The sequence below is a fragment of the Crocodylus porosus genome, unplaced genomic scaffold (assembly GCF_001723895.1).
Source record: "Crocodylus porosus isolate Cpor-Errol unplaced genomic scaffold, CroPor_comp1, whole genome shotgun sequence".
Classification (NCBI taxonomy): domain Eukaryota; kingdom Metazoa; phylum Chordata; order Crocodylia; family Crocodylidae; genus Crocodylus; species Crocodylus porosus.
The window spans coordinates 22080385-22095199 of NW_017728909.1; the positions used below are offsets into that span (position 1 = coordinate 22080385).

General features: G+C 52.7%; 1 protein-coding gene across 4 annotated transcripts in view; it reads left to right on the forward strand.

Annotated features, from left to right (window-relative positions):
- The window catches only part of UNC13B (unc-13 homolog B), a 315070-nt gene that overhangs the window by 291317 nt on the left and 8938 nt on the right, over positions 1 to 14815 (forward strand). For 3 of the 4 annotated variants that reach the window (XM_019531900.1, XM_019531901.1, XM_019531898.1), the window contains 3 exons: positions 7779 to 7835; positions 11162 to 11242; positions 11791 to 11938. In XM_019531900.1, the coding sequence (XP_019387445.1) occupies positions 7779 to 7835; positions 11162 to 11242; positions 11791 to 11938 (286 nt within the window). The remainder of the gene's footprint in view (positions 1 to 7778; positions 7836 to 11161; positions 11243 to 11790; positions 11939 to 14815) is intronic. The other variant, XM_019531899.1, reaches the window with a different exon arrangement.

Sequence of the window (14815 nt, forward strand, 5' to 3'; positions counted from 1 at the left end):
CTAGCGTGCCCACATCCCCCACATCTTAGTGTCATCAGCAAAAGCGAGCAGGGTGCTTGTTACCCCCTCGTCCAAGTCGCTGATGAAGATGTTGAACAGTGCGGGCCCGAGGACCGAGCCCTGCAGACCCCCACTGCCCACGTCCCTCCAGGTTGAGAAGGACCCATCCACCACCGCTCTCTGGGTGCGGCCCTCCCGCCAGTCGGTGACACGTCTGACTGTGGGGGTGTCGACACCACAGCCCCCAGTTTCTTAATGAGAACGGGGTGAGAGACAGTGTCGAGGCCTTCCGGAAATCCAGGAAGACTGTCCACTGCTATCCCTGTGTCTAAGGATTTGGTGATCTTGTCATAGAAGGCCACCAGGTTGGTCTGACGGGACCTTCACGCTAGCATCTTCCAAGCAGGTTTTAACCTAATGGATTTCCTGCCACTGCAATAGCCTGGCATTGGCAGTGTCCTTCTCTCTTGCTCTTTCCTGGTGACACGCAGTAGGGTTTTTTCTCGGGTGGCAGCTAGAGAGTTGGTATATATATTCATATGGAAACCAGATGCCTGCATGCAACGGGGTCTGAACTTGTAGGACTGGAAGGGGCCTTTCAGGTCATCATTCTTAATCATTCATCAGCCCCTTTGGGGTCCTTAGCAATGGGACGTGGGGTGGGTGAGGGCAGATAAGATGCAGGAAGCAAGCCCTGTAAGCACAGCCATCACTTCCATTGCCACCTGGGACCCACCATAGCTTGCTAAGTCCTTCATCATCCCAATCAGACCAGGCCAGGGAGCAAACTGAAGGCATGAGCTCCTCCGCTAGCATCCACCAAACCGTGAGCGGCCCTTGGGAGGCGAGACGAGTCCCTCCTGTTTCTTATATGCGCGTGTCCTTTCCCATCCCTGCTGCCTGCCTTCTCTTTTGGCAGCTGTTCAGTAAGCGTCTGGCTTGGCTGGCCAAGACTCACAGCACTGGGGATGAAAATGGCTCCAGTGAGGCCGGCATTTTACCTTTGGTCTGGATTTTACCTGTGATTGTGCTACAGGTTTGCCAGGTCTCCGAGTGCCTGGCAAGGCTCGTGCTGTGGCCACGTGTCTGAGGCTGAGACTCAGCATCTCAGACAAGCTGCACCTTTTCCCCGTTGCTGGTTTTCCCCATCCCATTGTCTGTTCACCTTGTTTGCTTTCAGGAGAGCAGGGGCAAGACTGGCAGCTGCTCCAGCCCACCTTAACAAACCCTCTCCCTCTTCCCCCCAAACGCTGCAGTTTTATTGCCATCTTTTATACTATCTAAAGGAGGGTCACAGGGGAGCTTCCCTGTAACATCTCTGCTGCTACCAGCTAATGAAATAAGGGCTCCTGGTGTCAAAAAGAAAGCCTTGCCTTGCATTTTGTTTCAAGTGCTTTCGATGTTTTTCATTCTCTTTCTACCTTTGATAAAAATGGAAAAGGCTTTTAATGGAGGCTGTCACCCTGAGCCCAAGCAAACTGAAGTCCCTGTCCTGAAATCTCTGAAGCACACCTAGCTGTTGGGTGTTGTGCAGGGATGGGGTCACGCTCGCACCTTCTCTGCCTCGAGGTCCTATCCAAATTCACGCTGTGCTGCATTGTGCAGGAGGAGAAACCTGGAAGTGTTTCTCCTTTTGTTCCTTGCTGCGTCTGCAGGATTATGGCAGAGCGTGGCTCTTTGTGACAAGGCTGGCTGGGCCGCTCCAGCCCATTTTGGCTGTAATGGCATCACAGCAATCGTGTCGCTTCTGCACCTTGAGGACAAGAGGCAGCGGCAGGTGTCCTAATAATTCACTCAAATCGCTGGCTCAGAAGCCGGTGGGGATTGAATTTCCCTGGATTTGGAGATCAATGGCTATGCGAGCCGCAGTAATTCAGCGAGCCGTGCACACCTTGCCGCTTTAACTAGAGATCAGTGCTTTAATTAAAGCCCCAGTCTCTCTTGCATGAGTGGGTGGATGAGTTTCAGGGATTCAGTGTTTTCAGGTTGCTGAATTCATCATGTTTTCATACCACCGCTTGATGCACGCGCTCTTTTCTCCTGTCCCGCAGGAGGCTGAGCCTCTGCCTTTGGTTCAGAGGTGATTGGGCCAGTCGAAAGATGTGGGACTGAAGCACGGACCCCTCCTCCGAGATCTCTGCTTGCTTTGCCCTGCTGTTCGCTCCGTAGTGGACAGGTGGAGCACGCTCCATTGATACGCGCCCTTGCAACGTTTCCTTTTCTGCCCTGGAGAGACGACTCTTGGCTCAATAAGAGTGTGATCCTGAGTTAGACGCAAGCTTCAGGCTCTCCCAGCTTCAGGCTGTGGTTGTACCTGTCCATTTCCAGTTTCCTCTCCCCTGGAGTGCATGCCAGCACCGCTTTCGTGGTCAGCAGAAGATGGGGCCAGCAAGAAGGCTGCCAGCACCCTCTGGCTATTAGATGCATCCTTTCTCCAGCACTTGCAAAGGTCGCAGAAGTCCCAGTCTGCCTCTGTAAACACGTGTGGGGAGGCAGCTTGTTCTGCTTCAAGCCAGATAATCTAAACTAGCATTTGTGCCCTTTTAAAAAGGATGCTGCGCTGTCCAGGTCCCTTGCAGAGCCCCTTCCAAATGAGAGAGGAGTCCAAGTATGTATGAAAGGTTTCCCTCTTTCTTTTGTTTTCCTCTCCCAGTCCAGAGCCCAGCTTGCCCTTGTTTGCTGGAGCAAGTCACTTGAAAAAAAATCCTTTGATCTTAATGATTTTTAACCTGATTCTATTAGCTAGCAGCTGCTATTGTTAGCTAGTAAAGCCTCCCGAGGAGGCGCACGCGCTGCCGCGGGCGATCAAATCTAATGGTGGTCAGATCCGGGCGTTGGAGGCACCTGCTGCGGCACATATGCTGTGTAAGCTGCCACAGCCCTGAATTAGTGTCGCTAAGGCCCTGGGCGGATACCTATTGAGATGCTCCAAACCGTGACCGTGCAGGCGTGTATCGCTGAAGAAGTGCTTCAAAAATGGCCAAAGCTTTTAAAAAACGAGGGACGTTTTTGAAACATCGGCCTCCTTTTGCAGACCCCAACAAGGGGTTGCGTGGTCCCGTAGCGCTCCTCTTCCATGACGGCAGGCGAGCGGCACTGCAGGACTGATGCCTCCCTGCCGTGCCCCTGGCTGGGGAGCACACCGCTGCTGCCCTGATTTGGGGAGTGCTCTGGCGGGGGCTGCCCGGCGGTCCAGGTCCTGAAGCACTCCCAATTCGAAGCACGCTGAACCAGTGGGATTGGGGCACTTCACATGTGTCTTAGAAACAAATGAAGGATTCTTCATGACAAAACTGCTGCATCAGTAGCTCGCTTCGCTGGATCTAATCAGTCTGTAGGACTATTAAGTTTGGATGCAGTCTCCCAGGAGGTGAATTCAAGCACCTACACTGAACACCTTCAAGAGCAAATCGGATGCTCATCTTGCTGGGATCCTATGACCCCAGCTGACTTCCTGCCCTTTGGGCGGGGGGCTGGACTCGATGATCTCCCGAGGTCCCTTCCAGCCCTCATGTCTATGAAATCTATGAATTGACATGCTTCCTTCCACTTCAGTTCTGAGATGACCGGACCTGGGGATCCTCCCCTGAATAGGGGTAGGTTTTCTTTTCTTTTCTTTTTTTAGGCCAGTTAAATCCTGATTGGAGATTGTAAAGCTTTCATGAAATGAGCTAGAGACGTCTTGTGGGTTTGCCGAAGGCGCGGTGAGGAAGGCAGCATCTTTATAAAATACTGGGAATGTTATTGAGCCTTAAATCTGCATCATCCACCACTCTGATGGAAATGCTGTCTGTCAGGGCCTTTGCCTCTTTCCCACCCCCACTTCCCTCTGAGTTGCCATAATCATTTCTGTTCTGGGAAATTATCTGGAAGAAGCTTTGCATCCTCCGTGAGAGGCAGCAAAGGGTGCCAGGGGTAAAGCTGTGAGGTAGTTAGCTATATCAGTCCAAAGTCAGGCGAGAGGCACAGCAGGGTGGCACCTTGGAGACTGACTGGTTCAGCGAAGCACAAGACTTGGTAAGCAACAACCTGCTTAATCAGGTGCTAGGAGTGGGCTGGTAGACGTAAGGGCTGCGACAGGTGGGTGGGTTGTGCAGCTGTTTGTCTACCAGCTTGTTCGGGAGGTTTCACTGAGCCTGGGGCGATGCACGTGGTCCAGGTGAGCTCTGGGGGGGCTTGGGGGCAGCTGGAGCACCCTGCTTACACGAGTGGCGGAGGGCAGGGGCAGGCGCTGTGCAGAGGATTTCATTAGGCAGCCCTCATCAATGACGAGCCCTTTGCAACAGCAAAGCCATGTTGTGCTTGCACATGTGCTGATGGAGATCGGTATTGATTGATGGAAGTGGTTCATAGCGGGGAAGAAAGACCAGAGGAGGTAGCTGAGCTGCTTTGTTCTGCCAAGCAGATTGAGTCACTGGGTATTGCTGAGTGTTACAGACCTGCCCTATTTAGGAGCCTGCAGCACGAACATGACGTGCCTTGTCTGGCTCATGGCGTTCAAACGCCAATTGAAAATACCACAGGAGGATGAAGGTACCCAACAGCCAGGGATTAATATTTAAATCCCATTTAAAATGTCTTGTAACCTGCATTGAGAGAAGGGCTGTGCTCTTCTCCCTGGCTTGGTACATACGGACTCTGTGAGAACCTAAGTGCAAAAATGAAAGTGCCGTCTTCGCAACAAGGGCACGCTGTTGGCAAAGGCTACCGGCATCCTGGGCTGCATCGGTAGGAGCGGTGCCAGCAGATCGAGGGCAGTGATTCTTCCCCTCTGTTCGACACAGGTGAGGCACATCTGGAGTCCTGTGTCCAGCTGTGGCCCCCACTACAGAAAGGATGTGGACAAGTTGGAGAGAGTCCGGCAAAGGGCAATAAAAATGGTTGTGTGGCTGGGGGACAGGACTGGTGGGGAAAGGCTGAGAGCACTGGGCTGATTGACTCTGCAGAAGAGAAGACTGAGGCGAATAGCAGCCTCCACCTCCCTGCTGGGGGGCTGCAGAGAGGAGGGAGCTGGGCTGGTCTCAGTGGGGGCAGACGACAGGACAAGGAGCAATGGGCTCCAGTTGCAGCAAGGGAAGTTGAGGTTGGATATTAGGAAAAACTTACTTACTAGAAGGGTGGTGAGATGGTGCAGTCTCCATCCTTGGAGTTTTTGAAGACCCGGGTAGACAAAGCCTTTGTTGGGATGGTGTAGCTGGGGCTGGTCCTGCTTGGAGCAGGGGGCTGGACTGGATGTGACCTCCTGAGCTCCCTTCCAGCTGTCATTGTCTGTGATTTCTGCAAAAAACAACCAGTCTTGCGCAGGACCCCATGACTGGTGCGGCATTTATGGTTTGCACAAGAACCTTCAGTGTAGCCACGTGTGAGAGCTGCAGACCTTGCCTGGGGCCCTGATCCTTTGCATGCACATGCTCTGCCTGGAATGTTGTGGGCAGGATTTTTGTTTGGGAGGAGGTCGTCATTTTAGCAGTATCCACGCGATTCGCATGTGACCCTATTTCTGGCAGTGGCCTGTACAGGTATGCAGCCCTCAGTCATTTCTCTAGGAGCCTGAATTTAATCTGTTCAAACAGCAGCTGTTGGCTACTAAGCCCATTAAAGCCTCCCATTCTGCATCGGGTTCATTTTAACAAGCGCAAAGAGGTGAGGAAAAACCGAACGCCAAATGATAGCTCTGGAAGGAATCACTCAAGGCGATATCAGTCAGTCTGAGTCACCGAGTCGTGTCTTTCAGGCTGAGTAATGTAGGACATGGCACAGTTAAATATAAAATACCTGATGCATCACGGAGCATACTAAGTGCAAGGCGGAGGCTGCTCTCTTGCATGTTGTATGCACCAGAGAGGTCCAGAGTCCCTGGACTGGACAGTCGGGATGCGTGGAAGATGCCAAATGCTCATAACGTTGCAGCCCCACTGAGGACAGCCCAGGTCCATCCTCTTAGCAGCCCCCCTGCAGGGAGGTGAAGGCTGCTATTTGATCCCCCTCCGTCTTTTCTTCTGCAGACTCAACCAGCCCAGGTCCCTTGGCCTCTCCTCATTAGTCTGTGCTTTCCCTTGGAAGGGAAAAGTACAGTCTCAGCATCTGCGCCTCTGTTGCGTGAGTTAGCAACAGGGGCAATAGCCCAGTGGACATGATTCTGCTTTAATCCTGGCAAAATGAATGAGGACACGGCAGTAAAACCCGGGGAGCCCACTCAAGCCCCAGTCTCCCATGCTGGGCATCCTCCACATGCAGACAGGCCCAGCTCCTGCTTCTGGGAGATTTAAACTCTAAAGACACCATCAGGGGATGGGGCATAGAAGACGAACCGACTGGCCTGGCTGGCAGCAGGCATCGGTTTCAGCATGTGCTCTTGTTCGTGCTCGCTCCGATTTACTTGCGTTACAGAAAACGTAGGGCGTTTGGCTTCGGTGACCTGCGGGAGGGAGGGAGGCAGGCAAGGGGAAGGGGCAGGTAGGAAAGGGAAACAGCCAGCGGTGTTTGGAAATCCCCGAAACAACCCTTCCCCACAGGCTCTGCCTGCTACCGAGCCCTCCCGTAAGCAGCATGTTTGGGGGACGGCCTGAGCCAGGCGCTGGCCTCTGCATTTGTCTGTCATCTAGTGGAAGCTCCTTCAGGCCTGTGCCCAGTTGAAACCCCCTTGGCCCTTTCAGACTCATGTCTGGTGCTCGTTATGAGCATTACTTTTTCACAGATTAAATAGTCCCTTTTAGCTGTTGCTTCCAGTCATCGTGAGCCAGGAGCCTCTTGCCTGCTCTTTCGGGATATCTGTCCTGATGCATCTGAGGCCTTGCTGAGCAGGAGGTGACCCTTGATCAGAGAAGGGCAGACACTTCTAGCCTCTGGCGACCAGCCTCACAGCCTGGTCGAGTTAGCTTGAAAGAGCTTGTTGGAAAGCAGAAGCTCCCAAGGGAAGAGCTATTTGGGAGCGAGGCAGGCTGGACCCGTCAGATTTTCCACAGAGCCTGTGCGACAGTCAAAGGTAGGAGCAGAGGAAGGGAAAAGGGAGGGGATGAAAGTTAAACCACCACCTTCAAGCACTCTACAAAAGACTCTTAGGAGGGTGTTTGGTGGCTACAAACCTTGCTAGTCTCGTGTTGGCCATGGATACTAAGGCAGCAGTGAGACACGAAAATGGGAAGATGCTGCGACAGGAAAAGGAACGACACCTTTGCCTCTCACAGCCACAGGACACACTTGCAAAACCTCCCTGTCCTGCGGTCTGCCTGGCTGGCCGTCGGCTTGCTTGCTTGTCTCCTCATTGCTCACAGAGCATCCGTCAACCATAATTCAGGGAGCGGGGATGTCTGGGTGGCAGCCCTTTCATTCTCGTGCACAAGGGACTGTTGAAATATGTATTACGCTAGTCATAGTCTGTCTGCAAACACTGAGAATGGAGCAAGTCAGCTCTTGGTGTCCGCTCTGCATGCAGCTGACTCTTGCACCTTGCTGCCCATCTACCAAAAGGTTATAGCTGTGGTCTCAGCCTCCCAACAGTGCTGTGCTCATCGATCCCTAGGTCTGCCTGTAATTGTAAAGGAGAGCTTGAGGTTAAACCTGCACAGTGCTTTCACACATGTGCCCATTCAGCTGGGTTGTATAGATAAATAGACAAAAAAGAGAGAAACCTGCCATGACCTGAACCGCTTTATTTCATCAATGGACCGGCTTGATTTTTTGCATCTGCTTTTGCTTTACATGCTCCCAATTTTTATTGATAACCTCTCTCTCCCTTTTTCTCCCCCACTCCTCTGTCTCCCTCCTTGCAATCATAGGGTACCCAGTTGATTTTCAGTGCTGCCAAGGAACTGGGACACTTGTCAAAGCTGAAGGTATCGATGTTGTGTGTGGCTTGCAGTTATGTCCCTGTACATAAGCATGTAAACGTGATAGTGCATAGCATGCGTCCTGTGCGTCTCCCTGTCTGTGCCGGGCAGCGTGCGTGTGTGTAGTGTGTGCACTGTAGAATTTTTGCTGCTAATCTGAGCACTGAGACTTGTGTGTTTCAGTTGTATTGCGTATTTAATCAGGAGCCTAATGATTCACTGCAAATAGGTGAACAGTCAGGAATTCATTTTAAAATGAAAAAAGCAAAGAACACGGAGGATTTAGCCAATTTCCCTGCCTACACGGTGTGCGACGGAAATTGCAAATGCTCCTCTGACCTCTTTTCTAGTTGTAATCGGCATCTGGGGTAAGTGGATGCGATTGGAGCATTAGTTATTGATGAAGGAATCGTTTCCGAAGTGGGCGCTCGGCTTCTGGAGCAGAGCTCCCGTCCATCAAGTCCCACTGCGTGGGCTCTCTGTAGACAGAAGCTGGCATTTAGGATGAAGGCCGTGCTGATGTGCTTTGATGGCACCTTGCTGATGGTGCCTCACAATGAGTCAGTCGAGCAGTAATCCCCTGGTCACGACGAGAATGATTTGAAGAGGGAGACGCCTCGTGCAGGATGGGTCCTGCTCTGTGCAGCTGAACTTTTCTACAGACCAGTTGCATACGTGAGGAGCTGCAACATGCAGGCCTTGTCTTGCGCCTGCATTGCATGCATCTGGACACGAGACATTCATGGGTCGAGGCTGTGCTGCTGTTTCTCGTCTCCAGCAGAGTCTGCGCTTGTCCTCACAGCCGTGGTGATGTTCAAGGGTCTTTCAGCCGCCTGAGTTCAGAGCTCTGGTTCCTGCGCTTGCATCTCAGCTGTGCAAGAAGCCAAGTCCTCGGTAGCTTTGGTTGCAGGTTTCCAGCAGACAAGCAGCAGCTGAGCTCCAGAGACCTGCTTGACAAGAGGTGGCATGGCACATGGCATGTCTCTCCTTCTCCACGAACTCAGGTCACAACGTTGTCCTCTGCAGCACATTGGCTGGATCTAAACTGAAGTGCCAAGATGTGCATTCAAAAGTGAAGCTAAGTGGCTTCTGTAGTGATCCCCTGAGATTAATTTAACCATTGGGGGCTGGTGACCCTCCTTGCTGTTTGTTTGGAAAGGGAAACTGGTTCAATATACCTGGACCCGATGATCTATAAGGTCCCTTTCAGCCCCTAACAGCTATGAAACTGTGTGTGGGTTCTCCAGCAAATTAGCGAACAAGCTAACTGAAACTCAGCTGACAACTCAAACATCTCTCCCAACTATACAGTTGGTCCAATAAAAGATATCGCAAAAAACTCTTGCTGCTTAACTAAACGAGGGGAATCTTGGCTAACAGTGAATAATGCAAGTAGTAAGTCTATGACAAAATTAAAATCTCATCAGCCCTTAACTTTAATAGTAAACTCAACAGTTGATTGTGTTGTTAATGAAATCAAGACTTAATCAACAGCACAACTGTTCTTGCTCGAAATGATGGGATTACTCTTACTGGTTTGATGTCTACGAAACGCTCTTGGCTCATGGGACACGGCCTGCAATTACTAGGCTCCACTGCTCCCCCTCTGAAATGGCCACAATGGTGGGGATAAAAGAAGGCAGGTGCCTGGGGAGCGACAGCCTCGGGTTACTTTTTGAGCATCGACGGCAGAGCTCTTGAATCCATAGTACTTCCATGGAGTTTATGCCGAATAAGACCATCTGCAGAGTGACATGTTTAATCACAGACTCATAGAAAATGAGGGTTGAAGGGACCTGTGGAGGTTACATCTAGTGCGACCCCCTGCTCAGAGCCGGACCAGCCCCAACTACATCATCCCAGATAAAGCTTCATCTTAAACACCTCCAAGGATGGAGACTGCACCACCTCTCTGGGGAGCCTGGTCCAGTGCTTCACTGCTCTCTTCTTGAGAGTTTTTCCTATTATCCAACCTCAACTTCCCTTGCTGCAGCTTGAGCCCATTGCTCCTTGTCCTGTCATCTGCCCCCACTGAGAACAGCCCCAAATGACAAGGCAGCCTGGGTCAGTCTCAGTAGCTCAGACAGCAAGAAGAGGAGAGTGTCACAAGTTCAGCGGATAGGAGTGTCAGCCTCCCAGGTTGGACTCAAAAGCGTGGGGAATGGACCCACCGTCCGAGAAGCAGAAGTAGGCATCCTTCCAGCAGAAATCCAGCCCTGTCTGGGCAGTACAGACAGAGGAGGGGTGCCTGGGGCTCGAGATGAAGGGCACGCTTAGTTTGAGATGGCTGCGCAGAGACAGAAAATGTTTCGTCGTCTGCGTGCTGGAGCGCAAAGCCGCATCAGCTCCAGTTGAGCTACTCCCCGCTCGTAACAGCGGCAGAAGGAGAGTCCATGCTCCCCAAAGGGAAGCAGTGTGCCTCTGAGTTCAAATAAATAACCAGCGACGCCAGCTGAAGACCGTCTGCAACTTGCCCGGAGAAGAGAGTGCCGCGCGGCCTCGCCCTGCTGTTCCCCGGCACCGGGGCGCTCTGTGATGGGGCGAGCCAGAGACTGGGAATCTGTTAAAGGGCAAACCAATTAAATGCTTTAATTGCATAAACACTAAAGCTGGAGCCAGGCACGTAGGCAAAGCCTGGAAGTTTTCCCTTTACAAACAAGACCCAATTTCCTCCCCCTCCCAATATGGGGAGGACCCGGTAGCTGCCCAGTTTTCAGTGGGACCTGTCGCTTGTCAGCCCACATGATAATTAGTCCTGTCAAGCCCTTGAATGCGGTGTGGGCTCCACACTGAGGGTTGAAGGTTTCCACCCCTAAGAGTCTAGGCCCTGCAGTGCATTGCTTTCCCTGCAGCAGGTTGTGCTGCTGGACCTGCCGTGATGAAGCAATGGCCCGTGCCATTGAGGGGTATGAAAGATGCAGCATGGGCAGTCCAGTTGTCCTGTCCTGTTTGTGGTCTGTGAGCTGAAGGTTTGGCTTGTGATCATATGGATTTTTTTTGTGTAACTCGTGAGTGAGAAGCACGACAAACCTCTCAAGATTTCTCATTGGAGACAAGGCTGCAGAGAAAAAAGCTTGGATTAAAATGAAACTGTCACTTTTCATTTAATCTTCACTGCTGCTTTTGCATAACAGAAATGGAGAAAGCATTTTAAAAGCAAGATTAACAAAGGAGGACTCTGCCATTAGAGACTCCATCCACCTTTTGGAGATGGCAGGGCCTGGGCACGACAGTCCCCACATGCCTCTAATGTGACTGGCTGTCTGGGGGACCGCTCTCCCTCTTACCTTGCAGCACTATGTTGTTTCATAAATCTGGCTGTTGTTTTTCAGGACCACATGGGGAGGGAGGAAACCAGAAGTCTCACTCCAAAGCAGTGTGTAGTTCTGGACCTTGCTCTGGACACCATCAAGGTAAGTGAGGCTTCCTCTCGACACTGCCCAGCACATGGCCCATGTATGAGTAGCTGCCAGCAGCGCCCACATGCTGTTAGGCAGAAGGCGGCGCGGAGGTGGTTCAGTGCTGCCGAATCCATTGCATCGGCCTCTTGGAAGGTCTTGTGCAGCCCTAGCGTCAGGAGCTAACGCCTCATTGCTAACGGCAGTCTGTGCAGCTGCTGCGCTCAGGCAAGGACAGCCAGCCTTTTTGGCAGGCTTCATACCAATGAAGCCCCTTGCCGTTCCCGAGCGCCCCTCCAATCTCCTTTCCTGCCCAGTCTGCTGCTGTGCTCCCTAACCCTCTGTGATGTGCCGTATGCCACACGCACAGGCTGCCCACGCCACTCGTGACACGTGTGCAGTGGGTTGGCTGTCCCCAAGCTAAGGACTTGGATGCTGCTGCAGAAGCTGCTTTGGGAAAGTTTGGGCTCTGTCCATGCTCCGGGCCAAGCAGCCCGGCTGCGGTCCCTCTGTTGCTGGGGGCAGGTCTTTTTGACCTTGTTGCTTCTCCTTTTTGCTCTTAGCAATACTTCCATGCTGGTGGGAACGGTTTGAAGAAAACCTTCTTGGAGAAGAGCCCAGACCTGCAATCGCTGCGCTACGCCCTATCCCTCTACACGCAGACTACAGACACGCTCATCAAAACCTTTGTCCAGACTCAGACGGCTCAGGGTGAGGCTTCTGCGTGTTGTCAGTGCGGTTGATGCCGGGTCAACCAGCGTCTTGCTGATTGCCAGGTCTTGCACTGCTGGTGTGAGCAGAGCGGTTGGCGGTAGCACTTCCGGCAGCTTCGGCGTGCCTCTTTGTTGGGGGGATTCCTGCTCAACATGTATGCTTTGAGGGAAGAGAAAGATGCAAAAAATGTAAATCTTGGAGGTTTTCTTGCCTGCTGCTCACTTCACAGCCAAGCTGTCTGCATTGCTGCTGAGGAGTGGCCATGGGGAAGGGAAACTTGGAGTGCCAGCTCTGTGCTGTGGGCGTGAATCTAGCCAGGTATCGCCACAGGCACTCGCCACCACCTGGGTCACAGGCTGGTCTGAAGCAATCCAGCCAGTCCTGACTAGCTTGATGGCAAGGCTGGGAGTCACCAAGCTGTATGGGACCCTTAAAAGGAACCTTTCCTTACCAGATTAACGCAGCTGAAACTGTTTGTGCAGAGCCAGTGTAGGAAACCCATGTACTTGGTGCTCCCAGATCTTTAGTGTTGGAGGAGAAGATGCATCTCTAACGCAATCGCTTGCTAAGCTGCCAAGGGTCATCTTTGCACCACTCTGCAGCTTTGTGACACCGATGCAGGCCTGTGTAGCAAATGCCAGGTTAGGTGAAGCCCGTATGTTCAAGGCCTGAGTTTGGAGGTCACTAAATGCACACTGAGAGTGGGTCCTCTCTGCACCATGGTGTTAAAGCTTTGGCCCCGGCAGGGTTTTGCACATGATAGGTCTATGCTGCAGGTCCCAGAGTGGTGTATAGGACCCCTGGCCATGTTCACCTCCCTCTGCTGTGCAGGAAGTCCAGTCCAAATTTTTTTGACAGACTTTATCCACTCCTCTCTCTCAGAGGAACGTGGCTACCAAGAGACAGAAGTGAGAATCCCTTCAAAGTTGGGTAAAGTGTCTGTTACCGCTTTCCCTGGGAGTGAAACACACCCACATGTAGCACAGACCCCTCCATGCTTTTGAGGTCCAGCACGTGAACAGTTCCCGAAGTCAGGGCTGAGCGCGCCCTGCCGTAGCTGTCTTCCTGCAGCTCAACAATGACATCCAGCGGCCAGATGGGCTCAGCACAGCTGTTCCCTATTCAAGTTCCTTCCACGGGGTCTTTTGGAGAACAGAAACCTCCAGTGGCCAGACTGAGGGTTGTTTTTTTTCATCGATCCCCATGCACGTGCATGTGTCATGACAAAAGCAGGTCCCAGGCTAGCAACATGGGTGATGAGTCAGCACCCCAAATTAAAGCAGCCTTTGCAGCCTGTGCGCCGCCTGATTGCGGCAGGGCGTGGGACAGCGATGGCATCGCCGTTCCAGGCTCGCTCGGGCCAAGCTGCAGCGGCTTGGAGTGACGCGAGCCCTGAAATCACAGAAGTGGCAAATGCAACATGGGGGAGAGGGAATTGGATGCGGGACGCTTTGGCTTGAGGTGCTGATGCCCCGCGCAAGACGACAGTGTTTCTGAAGCAGAGTAAGAACAGCCCAGGCAGTTACAAGATGGATTTAAAAAAAGACACGTGAAAGGGGTAGCGCTGCTCCTGCTCCAGGCCGTAAGGTGCCCTCGCTTTAAGGGATAGATGAGGTTTATCTCCTAACTGCCTGGCTCAGAGGTCTCCTTCCCTGAAACCCCCCAGTGCCAGGTCACTTTGGGGGCAGAGGTCTGGACAGGGCGGACCCCAGGACCGCTCCTCTGTACTGTAGGGAGTTCTCTGTGCCGGGAGCCTTTAGGCTTAGGGAAGATGTGTATGAACTACGTCCTCTGCAGACCGGCTCTCGGGAGCGGTGTTAAAGGGGCTCTGAAGTGAATCCCCTGGTCCTATTTGGCCTCAGTTCACATGTGGCTGCTGGGGCGCTGTGAAGACAACAGGGCTGACAACCCATAGAGATGACTGCAGGCAGCGGAGTGGTTTGGAGGGGCTGGGAACACGGGGGCTGACGTGGGCTTTTCAGCTCTCCTCGAGGGCTCCCCCCCGCATTCGGGCACAGGCTCACAGGGGAGGAGGGCTGCACAACAATCGAGCTGGGGGGCTGCGTCCCCTGTCAGAGCTCTGGAAAGCCAGGCATGGCAGTTTCCAAGCCACCCCTTATTTCCAGCCGCTTCTGACTGCAAAAGCTTGCTTGGCGCGAAGCCGCCAGCCGCTCGGCGCGCACGGCTTAGTCGGGGCGGCAGCCCGTGCCGTGTCTGCTCTTAACCTCAACAGACCCTCCTGCTTTCAGAAACGGCATTGCGTCCCGAAGCCCGGGCTGGTGCGGTGGCTCTCTGGGGTAGTTTGTCAAGAGCTAGAATATATGACTTGTATTTGTCGAAGTGTCACAGCTAATTGGATTGTAATTCACACTCTTCTCTCTTTATCCTGCTTGCTTCTTGGCTTTTGAATTCATGGCTCAGTGCATGACGGGAAAGGTATTAGGTTTACCGCTAATGAGGACGTTCTTCCTGATAAGGGTATGTTCAGACTAATGTTGTTGCCATAACAACATTAGCCAGCTGCAAACTTGCCTTGCTTTTTGAAGTCATCTTACCCGTGCTCTGAAGCCTGTTCCAGAGGCTGTCCCTTGTAGATCCCTGCAGAACCCAGCTCTTAGGAAATGCTTGCACCCTACAGAGAGAAAAGGCGCGGGTTGTGTGCCGCAGGGGTCTGTGTCCTGCCTGCGGGCTCCCCGGGAGCTTGAGATTGGATTTGTGGGAATGTAAAGTGTGTCCTGAAAACCAATAGCCTCTTTGCTACTGGCCTGTCCCTACCCCTGCTCTGCACTTTTGAGCCCTGCGTGTCGAATACGAGATGTGCATGCCATGATGCGTGGTAGTGCCTGGTGTGACTGAGCTTGACATGTCTGACTG